The sequence below is a fragment of the Desmodus rotundus genome, chromosome 2 (assembly GCF_022682495.2).
Source record: "Desmodus rotundus isolate HL8 chromosome 2, HLdesRot8A.1, whole genome shotgun sequence".
Classification (NCBI taxonomy): Eukaryota; Metazoa; Chordata; class Mammalia; order Chiroptera; family Phyllostomidae; genus Desmodus; species Desmodus rotundus.
The window spans coordinates 189,359,337-189,377,840 of record NC_071388.1 but is presented as its reverse complement, the minus strand read 5'-3'; the positions used below and the strand labels follow the sequence as shown (position 1 = coordinate 189,377,840).

Genomic DNA, 18,504 nt, shown 5'->3' with positions numbered 1-18,504 from the left:
AGATTTTGACTCTTCAAAAGTTTAATATTTTCATTATTCTGTGGTCTTGCTGAATCGATATAAATTATATGTGCTGATTAGTTGCTTATGTAAAAGACAGAGTTGAAATAGAATATACATCTTAAAATACTGACTTGTCCTTACAAAGGATAGTACCCCTTTGACCATACCCTCATTCTTCTTTGTCTTCCATTGTTTCTTTTATCTTTAGTGTACAAACATGTTCAAATCTCAAATATCCTACCCAATCCTCTCAACCAACTTTCTTGGACACACATCCTGCCCCCTTTCCCTCCCTTTCCTTTTCCATTGCCTCTATCTTCAATGTGCTTCTCAATTCACAATATAAATTCTAGTGAGCTTGACAATCTCAATTGAATACTCTCAGTAGTTCTTACTTTACTAGACCTCTCTTTGCATTTGACACTGATGATCACCCTGTTTCCTGAAGTTCGCTTCTGATTGAGCTTCAAGGATACTGTAATTAACTCATTATACTCGATTACATTTCCCCATGCTTCTGACTGGAGCTCATCTTATGCCTTTCATGGACTAGTTATCGGAGTTTCTTGGGTCTCAGTCTTAGTCTCTGCTTTTCTCACTTTACAGGTTCTTCTTCAGCCATTTCATCCACTTACATGATTTTAATTTTCTCCTGTATGTTATTTCAAAACTGGTTATTACACTGTGCCTTCTACCCCCACTCACACCCTCCAGCCACAGACTCATTTTCCAGCTGCTGAGGAACATTTCTTGCTGGGTTGTAGAGCCACACTAAGCTACAGATGCACAAAACTAAAATTAGCAATTCCTCCTGCCCCAGCACACCCGAGGGAATGATGATCCTCTACTTGCATTCTCTCCCTAAGGGTTTCACTATTCTCAAAGGTAGAAATATGAGTCATTCTTAACTCTTTCTTCCACTTTCATTATCAAACCAGCCATCAACTTCCCTCTTTTCCCCCCCATACCTCCCAAGATATTTCTTGAATCCATCTCTTTCCCTGTGTCATAGGCACCATTTTCCTAGTTTAGTCCATCATCTCTTGAATGGATAAAACAATCTCTGTGCCAAACAAGTCTGTCTGGTTACCAGTGGCCCAGCCCCCACAAAGAGATCTATGTAAAACACAAAGCCAGCAATTTCACTACTCCTTTGAAACTCTCTAGTGGTTTTTAGTAAGTTTGTGGCTAAGTGAAGTCTTCAAACTCTGGCTCCTGTCTATTGCTCTAGCTTCTTTTCCCTATCCTTATTGCCACATCTGTCTCCTTCATTATATTGTGAGCTCATAAAAAAATGGGCAAACGTCTAATTCATCTTTTTTTCTTTCTAGCTCCTAGCATAGTAGGAACACTGAGTGGGCATGCAACATGGGTTTTTGTTTCTGTTTTTTAATGAATGAATGATCTTTTGTTATTCACACTTTCCCCTGAAGGTTAATTTCACTTTCAAAAATTTTATTTTTCAAAGGTTATTATAAAAACATAGATTATAAACTAAAAGCATTTATAAAAGCATTTTGAGGAAGATATAATAGGAACCTAGAAAAAATAAATTCTTCAGAATAGAATGCAAAGAAAAACATACAAGACAATTTGGAAATGTTTTTAGTACTTAATTTTCTCTTTTTAGAAAATACTGTGATTAGGAATTTTGATATCAATTCAAAATTATATGCTCTAGTTATTTACTTGCTTATTTTTAGAGACTTTTTATACAATGTATTTCTCATATATCTGTACATTAAAAGTTTTCTGGACCTCTCAAACCAATCCTCAAAATAATTCCCATTTTTTACCTGGTATGAAAGGTGTATTCTTGATGCAGGAAAATAATGACTTAATCATTACTAGGCATAATTATATTAGCCCACCAATGTCTAGTTATTTAAAGATATAATGGACAGCCTGGCCTAATACGTGATACATATTTTATTCATTATACAGTGACTTTAACTTCAGATTCTTTTACTGTTCTAGAATTTAGTTTGGAAAAATCATTTTTATTACCGGCAGAATTAGACAGTTGTATAAATCATAGCTGTAGGAAGAATCTTGATAATGCATGGGAGCTCTACGTCTTTGATGGAAAAAAAATGGAAGGGAAAACAATTCAAGAAAATTGGAAGGTGGAAAAAACAATATTTCTAGAATACTTCAAAATAAAATTCTAGGGACTGTACATCAGAATTTTGTGTACTTATGTTATTTTATATCAATATTGATCTCAGTGGATTTTTTAGTTACCTAGGTCTGAACTTACTCATTTTCTTGGAGAGGATTTACTTATTTGTTATTAGTTAACTTCAATATTTTGGCAGTTTAAAAAACTGTTTTTGTTTGCTCGTTGTGGCATTGCTCTTTTAAAAGAGAGTGTCAAGACAAACTGCAGGAGGGTGAAGCCAGTTAATTTGCTTTTTAAATGAATTCATGTTTAAAGATAAGTGTGTTTTAAAGACAGTCACAACCAAGGAATGGCATAATGTGATTAGGAGAAGTATCTATGAGAATAGCATTAAAGAATGTCAACTCGCTTTCTGCCAAAATCAATCTTTAAAGAGTGGTAAGCATCAGGTTATTATATTATATGGAATAGTTCATGTTTCCTTTTTTATTGATTTTGGTTTTTACTAAAATTTAAGAGCTTTTCAAAGAAATCATATGCATAAAACCAATTACAGCCATTGAAATATAAGTTTTTCATCAAGACATAATTATGAATGATTCAAATGAATTGCAAGTATTAGAAATGAGCAATATCTGTTTGGAAGTTATCCACAGAAATAGAGTAAAACATCCTTTTCCGTGAATATGTTTCTATGCATTCCACCTGGATGGTATTTGCAATTTATTTCTGGGTATCCATCCAGCAATAATCTTCTCACCGCCTTTAAATTCATGGTGTTCCGAGATTGTCTAATAACTATAATTAAGAATTTGACACAATTGGTACATTTCTTATTGATTTTTAAATGACTAATTTTTTCCTTGTATTTTTTAAATTTGCATCTTCTGCAGGTGCATAGGCTCAAGTATTGAAGACTGCATCGGCCTGATGGATAGGTACTTGGTGTGCTTGCTTCCCATGTTCTTCCTGGAGGCTCCATGCGTGAGCACTGGTGCATGAGTGTGCATGTCACTGTGAACGGAGAATGATGTTTTCTGTTCTGTAATTGCCTGCAGGTGTAGCGGTCCCACTAGTCATGACTGCATTTACTACCCTTGGACGGGCCATTCCACTTTACCACAACATGCTAGGTAACATCTACCATGTTTCCATTTTGTCGCTCGAATCCTTTCCCAATGGTCATGGATGAAAAGTACTAACCAGTTGGGTGAAATTTGTAATATGTTAAATTGGGAAGAAAGGAAGACGCACAGAGCACTTAACTTTTTCAAGCCACATTTCTTACCTCTTCTTACTTCATTGATTATGACTTTGGAATCCAGATTAGTTAATATCATGAGTTTTAATTTTGTACAATTAAGCAAAATTAACTACTTTTGAATTATTTAGCTAGAACTTTAATCAAATATTCCATTCTTAATTCTGTAGATGATTTCAAAAAGAAATATTTTTAAGAAAGAAATTTGCAAAAGATATATTTTTTATGAAATATTTGTTATTTGATTCAATTTCTGATTTTATATTATTTTTAACTGGTTGGTATACACCCAGGTAACAGAATCACCATCAACTAAAGGCAATATAGAAAATATTTTGTGCAGACAAAAGTACAAGCTAGAATTTAAAAATTAAATATATTACATGTATACGAAAACTTAAGCATCAATATAGTGGCTTCATTCAAAATTACCCACAACTAGAAATTAATTACTCAAGGGTTCTTCAACTGTGATATACCCGTATATTGTATCGCTACTCAGCAATAGAAAGGAAGTAACTGCTGTCATACACCAAACATGGATGGATCTAAAAACATACTCAATGATAGAAGCTATCGTAAAAAGAATGCATACCGTATGATTCCATTGATATGGCATTCTGAAAAAGGCAAACCTGTAGGGACAGAAGGTCAACCAGCGTTCCCAAAGGCTGGGGAGGTGAAGCATGAGGTTGACTACAAAAGTGTGTGAGGAAATCTAGGAGGGTAATAAAATGTTTCTATACCTCGATAATGGTAATGGTTGCACAGATGTATGTCCTTATCAAAAGTCGTAGTTCAGTACATTAAAAAGGATGAATTTTACTGTGTACAAAATGTACCTTAATACATTTTGGCTTTTAAAACTCATATTTAGAAAAATAGTAATTTTACAGTGTTATGCAGAAATATTTTTAGCTTTGTTAATGAAACATTCATCATATATTTTGGTAGAGAAAAGTAGTACTAAATTACAATTGGGAAAATGAGAATTGTGGATGGCATATATATATTGTTAATGCAAACCATTGTTTTGAAGGATATGGTAGATAGTGTAAAAGTACATAAAATATCAGTGGTAATCTCAATGAATTTCTTCAAAGGCAACATTTGTGTAACCATCAGACAGATGAAGAAGAAACACAATAGTGTCAGAACCAGAAACCCCCTTGGGTCTCACCTCGAGGGTATCCACTGTCCAAAACAGTAACATCATGGGTCAGTTTCCCCGTTTTTGTACTTTACAGAAATTGTATTATTGTATGTCCTCTTTGCATCTGGCTTCTTTTTCTAAATATTATATTTATGAGATTCATTTATGTCATAAAATTTAGTCCTAGTTTTTATATATATATGATATTTTGCCTCTAAATGTTTTTAAAGTAATCAAATAAGCGATATGTCTTAATAATGTTATTTTTAATGAAATAAATAGAGAAATTAAATTCTAAAAAGAAAGAAGGTGGTAGAGTTAAGTGATTTATACAATAGTGGTACTTTGATATGGGTAAAACCAAGACAAGTTAGTAACAGTTGTTTACAGCAAGGCCAAAATTATTTTTAAAAAGTCAACATACATTAGACAGACAAAGAGAGGGCAAGGGAGGTCCGAATTGAATTTTTATAAGGCAAAGTCCACTTTAGATTGGAATGGACCTATATTTATGAAATTAGTTTCCCCATTGAGTCTTTGCTTGAGTCACTTTACTATGACTTTGAGGGCTGTTTTCACATTTGTTTTGGTGATTTTTTTAAATAATCATTCCAACCAACTAGTGAGAGGCAATACAGTGTGGTGATTAAATGTGCTGTCTTTGGAGTCCGATTTTCCCAGATCAAAACCAGGCTCTTCTATTTTTAGATGTGTGACCTTGGGTAAGTTCCTTAAATTATCTGAGCCTCACTTTCTTTATATATGAAATAGGAATGTTAATATGGTTCATAAATTGGTTGTGAAGATTGAATGAGTCCGTACAGCAGTGCCTGGCTCAGATAAATCACTCAATGTATGTTATTTATCATTTTTCTGTTTATCAAGGATTTTAAATGTTGAGGATAGGGAAAACATCTCCCGGGGGAGGAGGGATGTCGCTCAAAGTCACCCAAGGAGTTTGATGTGCACCTCCACCCCTTTGATGGGTCCTTTTAAAAAGGGAAGTCATTTCTTTCTTCAGTCTGAGAATCACTGTCATAATGAGGGCCACTGGTACCAATGGCAGTAGGTCAAAGGCAGAGGCATAAACAGAGACAGAGAAAAGGTTAAAGCCACAGTGATAGATCACCTGTGGTTTTCAATGCCACAATGAGGTTATATAACTTATAACTCAAAACCATAGTGTATTGTCAATGTGCAAAACATTAACACTGTAGAGAATTTTTATAAGAATGTATTTGAGTTTTATTTAAGCCAAACCAATGACATATCACGGAGAAATACCTCACATGCTCTGGAGAATAACACTTTTTGAGGTTTCTTTTATACATTTGGAATGAAGGAAGGAACATAACGAAGATTTCATGTAGGTGGGAAAAAGCAAGATACAGGGCAGTTAACGAGATTATGTGTCTCCTAAACGGTGGTTAAGCCTCCAAGGGGTCTAAACAAGAAGTGTACTCTGGCCATAAAGGCCCAATAATAAAGGACAGGGAGTGCTGAAATTACGATAAAACTTTTATAGGCATGGGGCGTGACTACCCACCATGACCTGCCTGGTTAGGATTTTAGGATCACATCATCAATCTGACTTTGGTAAGATTTATTACACAGCTGCATTTTTTTGTCCACAATATCTTATCATAGATATAACATTTCCAACATATAAACAAAAGTGATTTGGGAATTTTCAATCCCATTACTTGCCTGAATTCCCAGGCCATTCCCTATAGTCTCAGATTAATGCACATAATTCAGGTTAGCTTTGTCAAAAATAGGTAGCCATGTCCAGTAACGGAGTGTAGATACTACAGTTCAACCTATCATTCTGATGAAAAATCACCTGTAGACCTCCGTACAGGTAAAGAGCAGGGGTTTTTGAATACGAAAGCCTGGGTTCAAGTATTGACTCTACCATGTTTCTTATCTGTAAAATGAGATGATAACGGTAATTTTTAAAATGTGAATTCTTATACCTTCTAAGATCAGTGTGAGTGCACTGGTGGTAGTTGTCTCTAGCTGAAATACTGGAAAAAATCAAGTTTTTGAAACATTTTATGAGGTTATGTTTGATTAGTTTTTATATATCAGTATGGCATGAATTCAATAGCTTAGTGACTACAGAATTGACATTGTATTTCTGGAGTTTTAAGCATTTAAATTTTGTATGACACTTTTAACTATTAAGATTTCAAAAAATTTGTTGCAGGCAGTTAACTGGTCCTTTTAAAACCTCTAGATATATTTAATACCTGTTTTTTTCAGTTTTTTTATTTTTCATAGAAGATGCATATCTAAGCATAAAACATACGTTAGCTTTCTTTTTTATTTTTTAAATATTTTTATTTATTTATTTATTTATTTATTTTTAATTTTTTTATTGTTGTTTAAGTACACTAGTTTCCATTTTCTCCCACCAGTCCCCGTGACCCCAGCCACACCCACCTCCTACCCTCGATCCTACCCCCATTTGGCTTTGTCCATGTGTCCCTCATACATGTTCCTTGACAATCCTTCCCCCTTTTCCCCTAACTATACCCTTCTACCTCCCCTCTAGTTACTGCCAGTTTGCTCTTAATTTCAATGTCTCTGGTTATATTTTCCTTGCTTGTTTGTTTTGTTGATTAGGTTCATCTTATAGGTGAGATTATATGGTGTTTGTCTTTTACTGCCTGGCTTATTTCACTTAGCATAATGCTCTCCAGTTTCGTCCATGCTGTCACAAATGGTAGGAACCCCTTCTTTCTTTCTGCTGCATAGCATTCCATCATGTAAATGTACCACAGTTTTTTGATCCACTCATTTACCGATGGGCACTTAGGTGGCTTCCAGCACTTTGCTATTGTAAATTGTGCTGCTATGAACATTAGGGTGTATAGGGTCTTTTGAATTGGTGTTTCAGGGTTCTTAGGGTATAGTCCTAGCAGTGGATTTATTGTGGTTTTGTTCACAAACCCATACAGATTTCAATTATACAACTCAACAAAACATCATCTGCACTTAAATTGAAAGCAATGTGGTTCTGTTCTTCAATTGAATTGACTTGTCAGAATTGACTTATAAGAGACTATTCATTAGGCTGTTTGGAAGTTACATGAAAGATTTAGGTTGGACTCGAGGAGTGTTCATGACCATGGGGAATTTTGACACAGGCAGGTTGGATGAAAAGTGAAAGCAACAAGCATCTCCTTTTTTGGGTCCTTAGTATTGCAGTAAATGTTTACCACTCTGAAATGGGACAGGTATACATTTAATTGGAAGCAGGGAATATTTCAAGTCATTTATCTTTGTATTAATCCATGATAGTTACTTTCAAGCTTTTATCTTATTAATTGAAGTACATCTTACCTATCAGGACAAGACATGATAACAAGTGATAGCTCTAACTTTCATGAACCATGTTGTTCCCGGGAGATTATCCAAATGCCTCATTTACTTTTCAGTCACAGAAAATTTCATTAAGCAGGTCAATGTGGCCGTTTTGAAACATTTATAGATCATACTCCCTACTGCCCCTTTATACTGTATTCTATTTCTTAAACCAGCAAGAAAAAAGATTGAAAATTTAAATGAAAACATGTAAATTGTTTCTAATCTTGATCGACTTTCATTTTCTAATTGGTGTTATTCTTTCCCAAGCCTGCAATTTATGAATTGGTTTGCCACATCCGTTTACCTTTATAGGCTGCTGCTGAAATTTCTTCCAGGAAGATTGGATAGTATGGAATAGAATTACTTTTTTACCTATAGACTCCTAGAATATATTATTTATAATGAAAACAATATCTGACATTTTAGAACATCTCCATGCTTTTCTTTCCTGAATTACATGCCTTAAAAATAGAATTTCTCTTTGTTATCAAGAGATGTTCTTTTTTCATCAAGAATCTTATGAAGATTCTAATAGAATCTTCCTTTTTCATCAAGAATCTTATGAAGAAATATGTTCAGCAAGTTTTTTAAATTATTTTTGAATGCTGTTCACTTTCCTCGCACAATGTTATTTTTACATAGATTCTAATAGAACAAAGTATTATATTCTGTTCTAATTTAGTTTCTTTGTCAAAAATATATCCAAAGCTTTTTATAATCTTGGTCTCTTATTTTATTAGAGCCCAAATTTACTAATCTCAGCAAACAAAGTCTCTATCAGTAAAAGATTTTTCTGTTAGCAACCCAAAATATAAACTAGTATTTTTTGGAGTTTGTGAGAGAAATTATGAAAACTACTAGGTATATTTCCAAGCATTCTTATTTGGCTACGTGCTCCAAGTCAATTAATCTAGATGCTTCACAACATGAAATAGGTCATCGGATTCAGTTTAACTCTCTAAATCTCATACAGGCAGATATTTGAAACATTTTCCATTCCTCTCACATTTTAATGCCTTGTCTCACTTTTCCTGTGTGGTAGAGTGAGGTCACATCACAGTTTATCTGTAGCAACATGACCTGTGTGGCCTATGAGAGAGATGAGGCGATGTTCCTGGCACCACTTCCACAGACGGCACAATCTCTTTGCTTTGTTTGTTTTGCCCCCAAGGAACTTAGTTCATAATTTATGTCGAAATCCAATGGCCAGCCTTGCCCACCGATGGTTACCTTCGATGAGCGGCAGTTGTGTTATGATCCCTAAGTCCAATAAATAAAAGTCCACAGGCATTTTACTATGTCTGTCCTCAATCCACCACATTCTGTATATTAAATTTACTTTTGAATTAGAGTTTGAGGAGGTAAAGGAGAGTGTGAGTTCCTTCTTTTTCAGCTGTTCTGTGTTCTACACTTTCAGTACTCATAAAATTCAAAAAACATCAAAGGGTTATAAGGCAATAGCAAAACATCTCACCTCAGTTATTAATTACTATTCATATAGTTAAAATGGTTGTTCTAAACAAAAGTATTTGGTGGCACAAGGTTGTGTGAGTGGCCTTTATAACAATATTGAAATGCTCACACATTTTTACTAAAGTTTTAAGAGACCCCCCAGAAACATTAATATTATATTCTAGCCCATTGGCTGTAAAAATGTGACCAGAAGAAGCCATACTTATAGTTGAAAATCAAAAGAGATTTTTAAGAGCATTGACTTTAGGACTATAATAGAAAATCTGATGATAACATGACTGATGTTGATAAGCTGGAGTTGAGTGAGGCATCCATGGTATAGAAATGATAGTATTGTTTAATTATTCATTTCTGTGCTGGAAAGGTGTCAAGACTGCTTATACTTTGTTATCTTGAAATATCTTGGGCATCACTGAAATTCATTATTGACAATCCAATGTCTTTTATTAAAAATAAAAGTAAAAAAATTGAAAGATATTTTTGAAACCTTTGCTTTTTTTAATACAGATATTACAGTTTTAAAAGTACTTTTCATATGCTATTCCAATATTTAACCTCTAGCATTTTTTATAAAGTATAATTTAGAAGTATAAGTATAATTTAGAATTATTCAGGATTTTTATTAGTGTTTTAATAAATTGGAAATATTAAATTCTATTTCAAAATATTTCATTCCTAACAAAATATATTTCCAAGGCCATGCAAATTGTAACCAACTAAAATTATAATCCCTTTGCAAACATTTCTGTGGATGCTACATATAGAGGTGTTTTGACAATGTTCAGTAAAAAGCAGCAGACATGACAAAATGAACAAGATAAATCCTAATAAAGAGAACTCACCTGTGCTTTCTGAAGTAACAAGAATTAAACATGCTAAACAATTTATATATGTGTGCAAAAAACAACATCTTTCCTGGCCCCTTACTAAAAATCTGACACAAAAATCATTAGTAAACTATTGAGTCCTGAGGTAATTTCTTCTCATCTAGTCTGCACCCAAATGCTATTGATAGAAAGACTCGGAATTAATGTGCTATAAAGTGCGGAGGGTTATCACCGACAGCACCTTTGATTTTACACCTACTCCTGGTGTTCGGGCTTTAGAAGCATGCTCGGCTTGTATGATTTCAATGTTTTATAGGAAAAAAAGGCAAGATAATTATGAAATAGGAAATACATTAAAGTAAACTGACCCATTTGAAGATATTAATGAATTATCATCTAAAACTATGATAGTTTGGCCTCCAAAAACCTGTTATGAAATTTAAAATAGCATAGATCTGGATTATATGTTTGATAACTAATGTGGTAAGGGTTGAAAACACCTACACACAGCAGACTAGGTAAAGTGAAGGAAATGCTTAACCCTGAAGAGGTCACTGCTGATCTGAATGATACAAACAGACCCTTCTCTTAAAGATTGTTACATATATTAGGTGCATAGGTTCAGGGTCATGACTAGCTGCACATTTGTATGCGACTAATGTTAAGCCATCATGTTTAATCATTATATGTTTTGTATTACTGTGTGATAAATTACCATAAATTTAGCAGCTTAAAAAAACAACACAACTCTATAGATCAAAGTATAGGTGTAGCAGAACTAGGCTCTCTCTTTAGATCTCACAGGGCTGAAATCAAGGTGCTGACTGGGCTGTGTTCGCATTTGGAGCTCGGGGTCCTCCTCTCAGTCCATTGGAACTGTTGGCAATATCCAGGGCCTCGCAGCTGCGGAACCGCGGTCCCGTTTCATTGCTTACTCTTTGCCGTGTGCACGTCTTGCCATGTAGCCTATTTATCTTAAAAGACAGCAGCACTAGACCCAATCCTTCCCATTCTTTGAATTTCTTAGTTTTTATTTCTCTGACCTCTAGAAAAAGATTTAAAGGCTCATGTAATTCGATAAGGCTCAGCCGATTGTCCCCCTCATCTCAAAGTCAGGTGATTTGGGACATTAATTATGCCTGCAAAATTCCTTCACAGCAGCACCTACGTTAGTGTTTGACTAACTGGGAGAAGGTATGTGTTTACCCCAGGGGCTGGAATCCTGGGGCCCATCTTCAAATTACTCCTAACACATCTACCATGGTTACTTAAGCAGGAGCATCATAGGAATAACTCTTAACAGTTCTTCACAGGAAGCCGCCTGCTAAACAGGAAGAAATGTAGACTTAGTGTCAATGGGATATATATGAGGTCAGATCTTTGCTCTGCCACAACCCAAGTAATTTTTGTAAATTGCTTAATTACCCTGAACCTATTACTGATTTCCTCATTGATTAAATGGTAATGGTGATACCATTTCATGTCCTTATCGTGGATATTAAATGTGATAATACAGTACACCTGATATACATACATATAAGTTTTTTTAAAGAATGCCAAAGAAATGAACTCTTAGCTAAATCTGAGAAGATTTCAGGAAAAAAAATATTCTGGGAAAGAAATAAGAACTGGTGTTTAGGTTTTTCCCTTGGTCCTTCCTCCCTTGTTCTTTAGAAGAATTTAACTACCCAGGAGCTTGAATCTTGGGGCCATCTTTGAATGCCGCTTACCACACCAGCCATGGAGATTGAAGCACATAACCTTTCTAATGGTGCCTTTTAAATTTTGTCTTGTCCTGCAAGGAAGGACCTTCATTATTTTCTGTGTCTCGTGCAACTCTGCCATAGATACACTTTTAAATATGAGAGAAACATGCCTCTCTTCAAATAATATATTTCTTGCTTACCTCAGAAAGGAACTAGAATCATGCAATGAGATATTAGAACTAAAACCAGGGCCCTCTGTTTTATGTAACTATGTACTTACTTACTAGAAGGTAAGGTCGCAATATACACACTGACTTCAGGTGTTCAGTATTGCCCTCGTGAGCAGTAACCTACAGACATAAGTAAGATCAAATTGTCCCAATGTTAACACCTGATTTACGGCCTTCCCATTTACCAGTGTAGTGAGTTTTGCCCAGGAGTGCTCTAAACCTGCTCTGTTCAATAAGGTGGCCGCTAGGCACAGGTGGTGACTGAGAACTTCGTGTGTGGTTGAACAAATTGAGATGTGCCGTGATTGTAAAACGTGTAGTGGGTGTTGAAGGCATAGTGTGAAAAAGGAATGCAAATGTATCATTAAACTTTTGTGGTATTGATTACATGTTGCAATGCTAATACTGGTGGTTATATTGGGTTAAGTAAAATTTTATTCCGGTGAAATGTATCTTTCTAAAATGTGTTTACTAGAATCAAGCAACATATTGGCTTGCACCCTGTCTCTGTTGGAGAGCACTGGTCTAGAGAGCTCACATGAAACTGAGTACTCGTACCGATGACAGCCTTTGCCTCACACACAGCCATGCAATTATGTAAAGAGGATTTATGATAGATACCTAAAAGGCTGAAATAAAAATTAAATATAAGTCATAAGACTTTTTTTGCTTCCCCACCTTGGAGGCCTCAGATTTTGATTCTAGAATCTCATATCTGGATGGAGAGGTAGTAAGCCTTTTTCCTATAATGATATTGTGGTAACAGGTTTACACCCAAGAATGGTAGAGGGAATGATTTTGCATATTCACAGAAAGGTGTTTATTTTGTCGTCTTCAATAGGTGACAGATGGGATGAGTCAGCCAGAGCCAAGAAAAACATTTGATTACCTAAACCCATTGCCTGTACCTGTGCATTAATATGTTCACACAGATTTTGTAAGTTTCCACAAAAGAAAATTAAAATACAATAATTTTAGCCCACATTTCGAATCTCTTGATATTATTGACTCTTTAAATTCAAAATTATTCAAAGATTTGAAATTATATTGTGTGGACTCTCTTAAAATTGTGTTTTGTAGCCAGTATTTCTATTAAAATAGTGTTTCAATTTTTGTATGTCACAAATGAACAACATAATACTGAAATAGTCTTAAGTATAGGTCAAAGTCTCTTTTGTTAGTTTTCTACATATATATGCATATATAGTTATAAAAGAATGAAAATTATATCTTCATATAACTTAAGTATACATTTTATTAAGCCCTAAGTGTCTTTTTCTTTATATCTCCTATTTAACCAAAGGAATCTAATTAACTGGGACCCCCTTCTGTGATGGGGTTACATGAAATGATGTGTAGACATTAACTCAAATTGCACCCCTCATGCTTTTTTCTTATTACCACAGCACATTTCCTAACTAATCATTCTCTCATAAACATACAGTTACTTTTCCATACTATGTATGTAGGCAGGAGCTAATTCATGGAGAGCACTTTGATTTACCAATGAAATTCCTCACAGTGATTTTATTCTCTGCTACCATCCCCCTTCAAACCCAAAGTGACATAATTTCCTTGTAATTTGATAGTAACTCAGTACTAAAGAATGAATAATAAGGAAAGGGAAATACACCACCAATAAGCTCTGAATGCATTGTAGCCATTGCAGTTTTTATGGCATTCTGTTCCTCTGCCCAGCGTAAAGCATTCCATATGCTGAAATCATTTGTAGAATAATTGTAGTCACTTTTTGTAGAGTAAAAATAAACAATAACAAAAACATCTTTCCATAAAAAGTTTATGTGTTGAGAGGGAAAGATCCTTTTTTTTAATAATAAAGCAAAGTTTACTTCCAAAGCGATGTTTTTTTCCCTTTGAACCTCTAGATCCAAAATCTAAAGTTCAAATCCTACAGCGGATAGCTAAATTGTTCTACACACCAGGAAATAAAGGGCCAGCAAGAAAATCTCAACAGGAGTTCTCGTTTCTTTCTCAGCACAGCGTGGCTTTTTCCAAAATCTTCTCAGATTTAGCTGGAAGCTTGTTTTTGCCATTCTTTAAAAAAAAATCCTAATATGTACCTATGAGTTGCACCAAATTATCACATTTACTTTTTTATCTTTGCAGTTATTTCAGGGTTTTCTTATTTATTGTTATTGTTGACAGTATCGCAGCCATTCCCCTTCTCCCAGGCCCCATTTCCCTCAGGCCATCACCACACTGGTGTCTATGTCCATGGGTTAAGCATGTATGTTCTTCGGCTAATCCCTTCACCTTCTTTTACTCATCCCCCTTCCCTCTCCCCTCCGACAGCTGTCAGTCTCATCAATGCATTCCTGTCTCTGTTTCTATTGTATTTGTCAGTTTATTTTGTTCATTAGATTCCACATGTAAGTGAGATCGTATGGTATTTGTCTTTTTTTGACTAGCTTACTTCACTTAGCGTAATCTCCAGTTCTAGTCATGCTGTCACACAAAGTAAGATTCCCTTCTTTTCATGGCTGCATAGTATTCCATTGTGTAAATGTACCACAGTTTTTTAATCCACTCATCTACTGATGGGTACTTGGACTGTTTCCACACTTGGCTATTGTAAATGATGCTGCCATGAACAAACACAGGAAAGCATATGTTCTCTCAAATTGGTGTTTCAGGATTCTTAGGATATATTCCCAGAAGTGGGATCACTGGGTCAAAAACCAGTTCCATTTTTAATTTATGAATAGCAGAGGAAATAGTTATTACCATTACCATTTTACTAATGGGGAAACAGGTTTAGAGTAATTAAGCAATTTATAAAAATCACTTAGCTAGTAGGTGGCAGAGCAAAGATCCAAGCTCAAGTGTATCTGATTCTAAAAATCACATTTCTCCATTTCAGCCAGGGGGTTACGAAGCTGAAGAGTTAAGGGCTATTTCTATGATGAAAATGATTGAATATTATAGCCTACTTAAAAAAAATTCACCCATTAACCTTCCCTTAGCCCTAAAGTTCTTTTATCTATTGAGCCTTCTTCCAATGTATAGAACTTCGCAATGCTTGCCCCCACACATATTCATCAAATGAGACATCTGCATGGCTTAGTTGGGATAGAGCAATACTTTCCATGATCTAAGCATAGGTTCCTGCATATTGGAACAAAATGTAAATATATATTTACATTTTTATATTCTTAATACACCAGTGAGTTATCTAAGACATTTATGAGTAAACAGGCTCAGATTTTTATCTTTTCTTTTCTTTTTTTAAATTTATTTTTATTCATTTAAAATTGTCTGCATTTTCTCCCCATCCCTCCACCCCACCCCAGCCAATCCCACCTCTACCCTCCCCCTTGATTTTGTCCTTGTGTCCTTTATAGTAGCTCCTATAGACCCCTCTCCCCACTATCCCCTCCCCACTCCCCTCTGGCTATTGTTACAATGTTCTTAATTTCAATGTCTCTGGTTATATTTTGTTTGCTTTTTTCTTTTGTTGGTTATGTTCCAGTTAAAGGTGAGATCATATGGTATCTTTTCTAAAGTAGCACATTTTATAAATTCTGAAGTGATATGGTAAAATTATTGTGGTTTTGTATGAGAACTAGAGGCTGGCACTCAATCCACTGACCCACACCAGCCAGGGCTCTTTTTAAATGAAATGTAAAATGAGGGCACCATCTTAGGCTAGAGTGGGGGGGCAATATTGGGAATTCAAAGAAAGGTATTTGGTAGTCCATCAAAGAGAGAAGGACTTCATCCGAGAAATATAGTAGTATTTCTATCCAGGTGCTGGGGGTCCACTGGAGATTGATAGTTGTAAATTAGAATGACCCCAGTTAGCACTGTTGCGTTTTATTCAGGTATAGTATGATTGCTTAGTGGTAGGCATGGGAAATTGGAGAACTGGTTTTACCCAAGATTGAAGTTTTGCTAGGTGAGTACTTAAACAAGGAGGTAGACAGCAATGAGTTAAAGATATATTTAAAAATGATAATAGCAAAGGTCTATAAAAGCTAAGTTGAGTAATGAGGGAAATTGGCACAAAAAGGAGACTGAAGAACAAGGAAAACATGGGAAGGTGAAAGGCCTGAATTTCTGAGTAACAACAAATATTGTTGAAGAAGGGTTACTAGAGCAGGTGAACTGGAAGGAACAGAGCTGCTGGTCTGAAAGGGGGGCACTTGAACTGAAGATTCTGAAGGAGGTAGAGTTACTGGTAATATAAATGTTTAGGATAATGAATGAAAGTGTAGCTAAAACTCTTGGAAGTGAATAAGCAAGGTTTGGGAAGCCAGGAAGTTGAATGGAGATGGAGAGAAGTGGGAAGATGCAAACAAAATTTAGAATTTAATATTGATTCCTGAGTTTGGTGATTAACTGGATATGAAGGAACTGAGAAGAAACTGTTAATAATTACTCCTGGTGCTGACTTTCAAATTAAATGGATTATCTAACATTAACTGAGATTGTCACAATAGAAAGGTATTAAACTCATTATTAATTTATTTTTGGATGTGTTGAATTTGGGGTGATTTTCACAGATCCAGTGATGTTAAAAGGGAAAGTATGCAGACATGGTGTAAAAATGAATGGAAAGTATGGAAATACAGAGAGACAACTGTTGATGTTCTTTGAGAAATGTGCATGTGAAGGAAAGCAGAGAGCGAGGGAAATAGTTGGAGAGTGAATAATATCAAAAAAAAAGAGATTTTGAAGATGGATGAAATGTGAATCTTGCTTGGAAGATCTTGTAGAAAGTGAAAGGTTGGAGATAAAGGGAAGAAAAGAGATCATCAATTACGGTAATTTCCTGAAAAAGTCAGAAGAATTAGGAGGCAGTGGAAATGTGCAAGGATTAGACTTGGAGACAAAAAGAAATCACCCCATCACCATTTCGTCAGAACAGAATAAGCAGAGGAAACAGAAAGATGCAGATGGATGACTAGACAAAGACTGAGGGAGTTTCTGTTTGATGTTTAGAGGCTCTCTGAAGTGGTAGCCAAAGTCATCTTGCCGAAAAGGGAGGAGGGTGTATTTTGGTGTTTATACATGCGTGAAAGAGGTGACAGTCTGGAATATTAAAATCAAATATAAACTGTGCTACATTTTGCATTTAAAATGTTCTGTCACTAATTCACAAATCATCAATAATTTGTATTGTGTTACTCTATATGTATCAAACTGAAGGTCACCGTATTTTATTTTTGCATGGATAACAATAGGTTGTGATTTGGTATCAGTGACTCTGGACTCATTAAACAGAAGATTGTTAAATATTTAATCAGAATCTAACAGCATCCTGTAAGCATTATGAGAAATTAACAGACTTTAATACCTGTAGTGTTAATTGCAAGGCCTGATACATAACAATGATTCTAAATTACATTTATTACTAAAAGCATCAGCGATTGTGCAATTGTTCAGGAATAAAGCATTACTATATCAAAAAATCATACTGAAAATATTTTTTTCTATCTAAGAATGCTCTTAAGTAAGGAATTGTAATGAAGAGTACCTTACAAATGGAATATCCATGGCCTCTGATTATACTAATGTAACAAATTTTATCCTCAAGCAGGGATTATTGTCTTGGCAATTTATGCCATATGCCTCCCTTTTAAATTTAAAGTAAGGTAAAGGTAGAATTCATCTCCCTGATGGGTAAAGCTCACCAGCTCTAATTTAGGTATTTTTTCTTCTTCCTTTATTTTAAGATTATTTTCTTTAATTTATTTTTAAAATGAAATTTAAATTAGAAAAGTAATACATAGTATATGAAATGTAACTGAATGTATTTACCTATGTTTGTTTTTCCTTCCCCACATTTATCTATATGCTAAAATATATACAATAATAAAGGTTTTTGTTTATGGAAATATATTCCACACATTATTCAGCAATTTTCTTTACTCACTGAATAGCACATTATGGACAGCCATCTGGATTATTATAAGTCCTTTTTACACTTGCATGGTTTTATTATTGATGTACCCCCAATCCTCTGTTGAAAAATGTACAGGCTAGCCCTGGCTGGTGCGATTCAGGGGCCTGAGTACCGGCCTGCTGCCCCCACTGGTTTGGTTCCTGGTCGGGGCACTTGCCTGGATTGCAGGCCAGGTCCCCAGTTAGGGGTGTGAGAAAGGCAACCAATGGATGTTTGTTTCCCTCTTTTTTTCCCCTCACTTCCCTTCTCTATAAAAATAAATTAAAAAAATGTTTTTTAAAAAAAGAAAAATACACAGGCTACTCCTAATTTTATGTATTTTTATGTGTGTACCTGTCATTATTAAAATATGTTTAGCCCTGGCTGGTATGTCTCAGTGGATTGAGCACCAGCCTGGTAACCAAAGGGTCACTGGTTCAATTCCCAGTCAG

At 35.1% G+C, this 18,504-nt stretch overlaps 1 protein-coding gene across 3 annotated transcripts in view; it reads left to right on the top strand.

The window, feature by feature from the left end:
* The window catches only part of ERBB4 (erb-b2 receptor tyrosine kinase 4), a 959,089-nt gene that overhangs the window by 717,679 nt on the left and 222,906 nt on the right, over nucleotides 1–18,504 (top strand). For all 3 annotated transcript variants that reach the window (XM_024563791.3, XM_024563792.3, XM_024563789.4), the window contains exon 16: nucleotides 3,184–3,258. In XM_024563791.3, coding sequence (XP_024419559.2) covers nucleotides 3,184–3,258 — 75 coding nt within the window. The remainder of the gene's footprint in view (nucleotides 1–3,183; nucleotides 3,259–18,504) is intronic.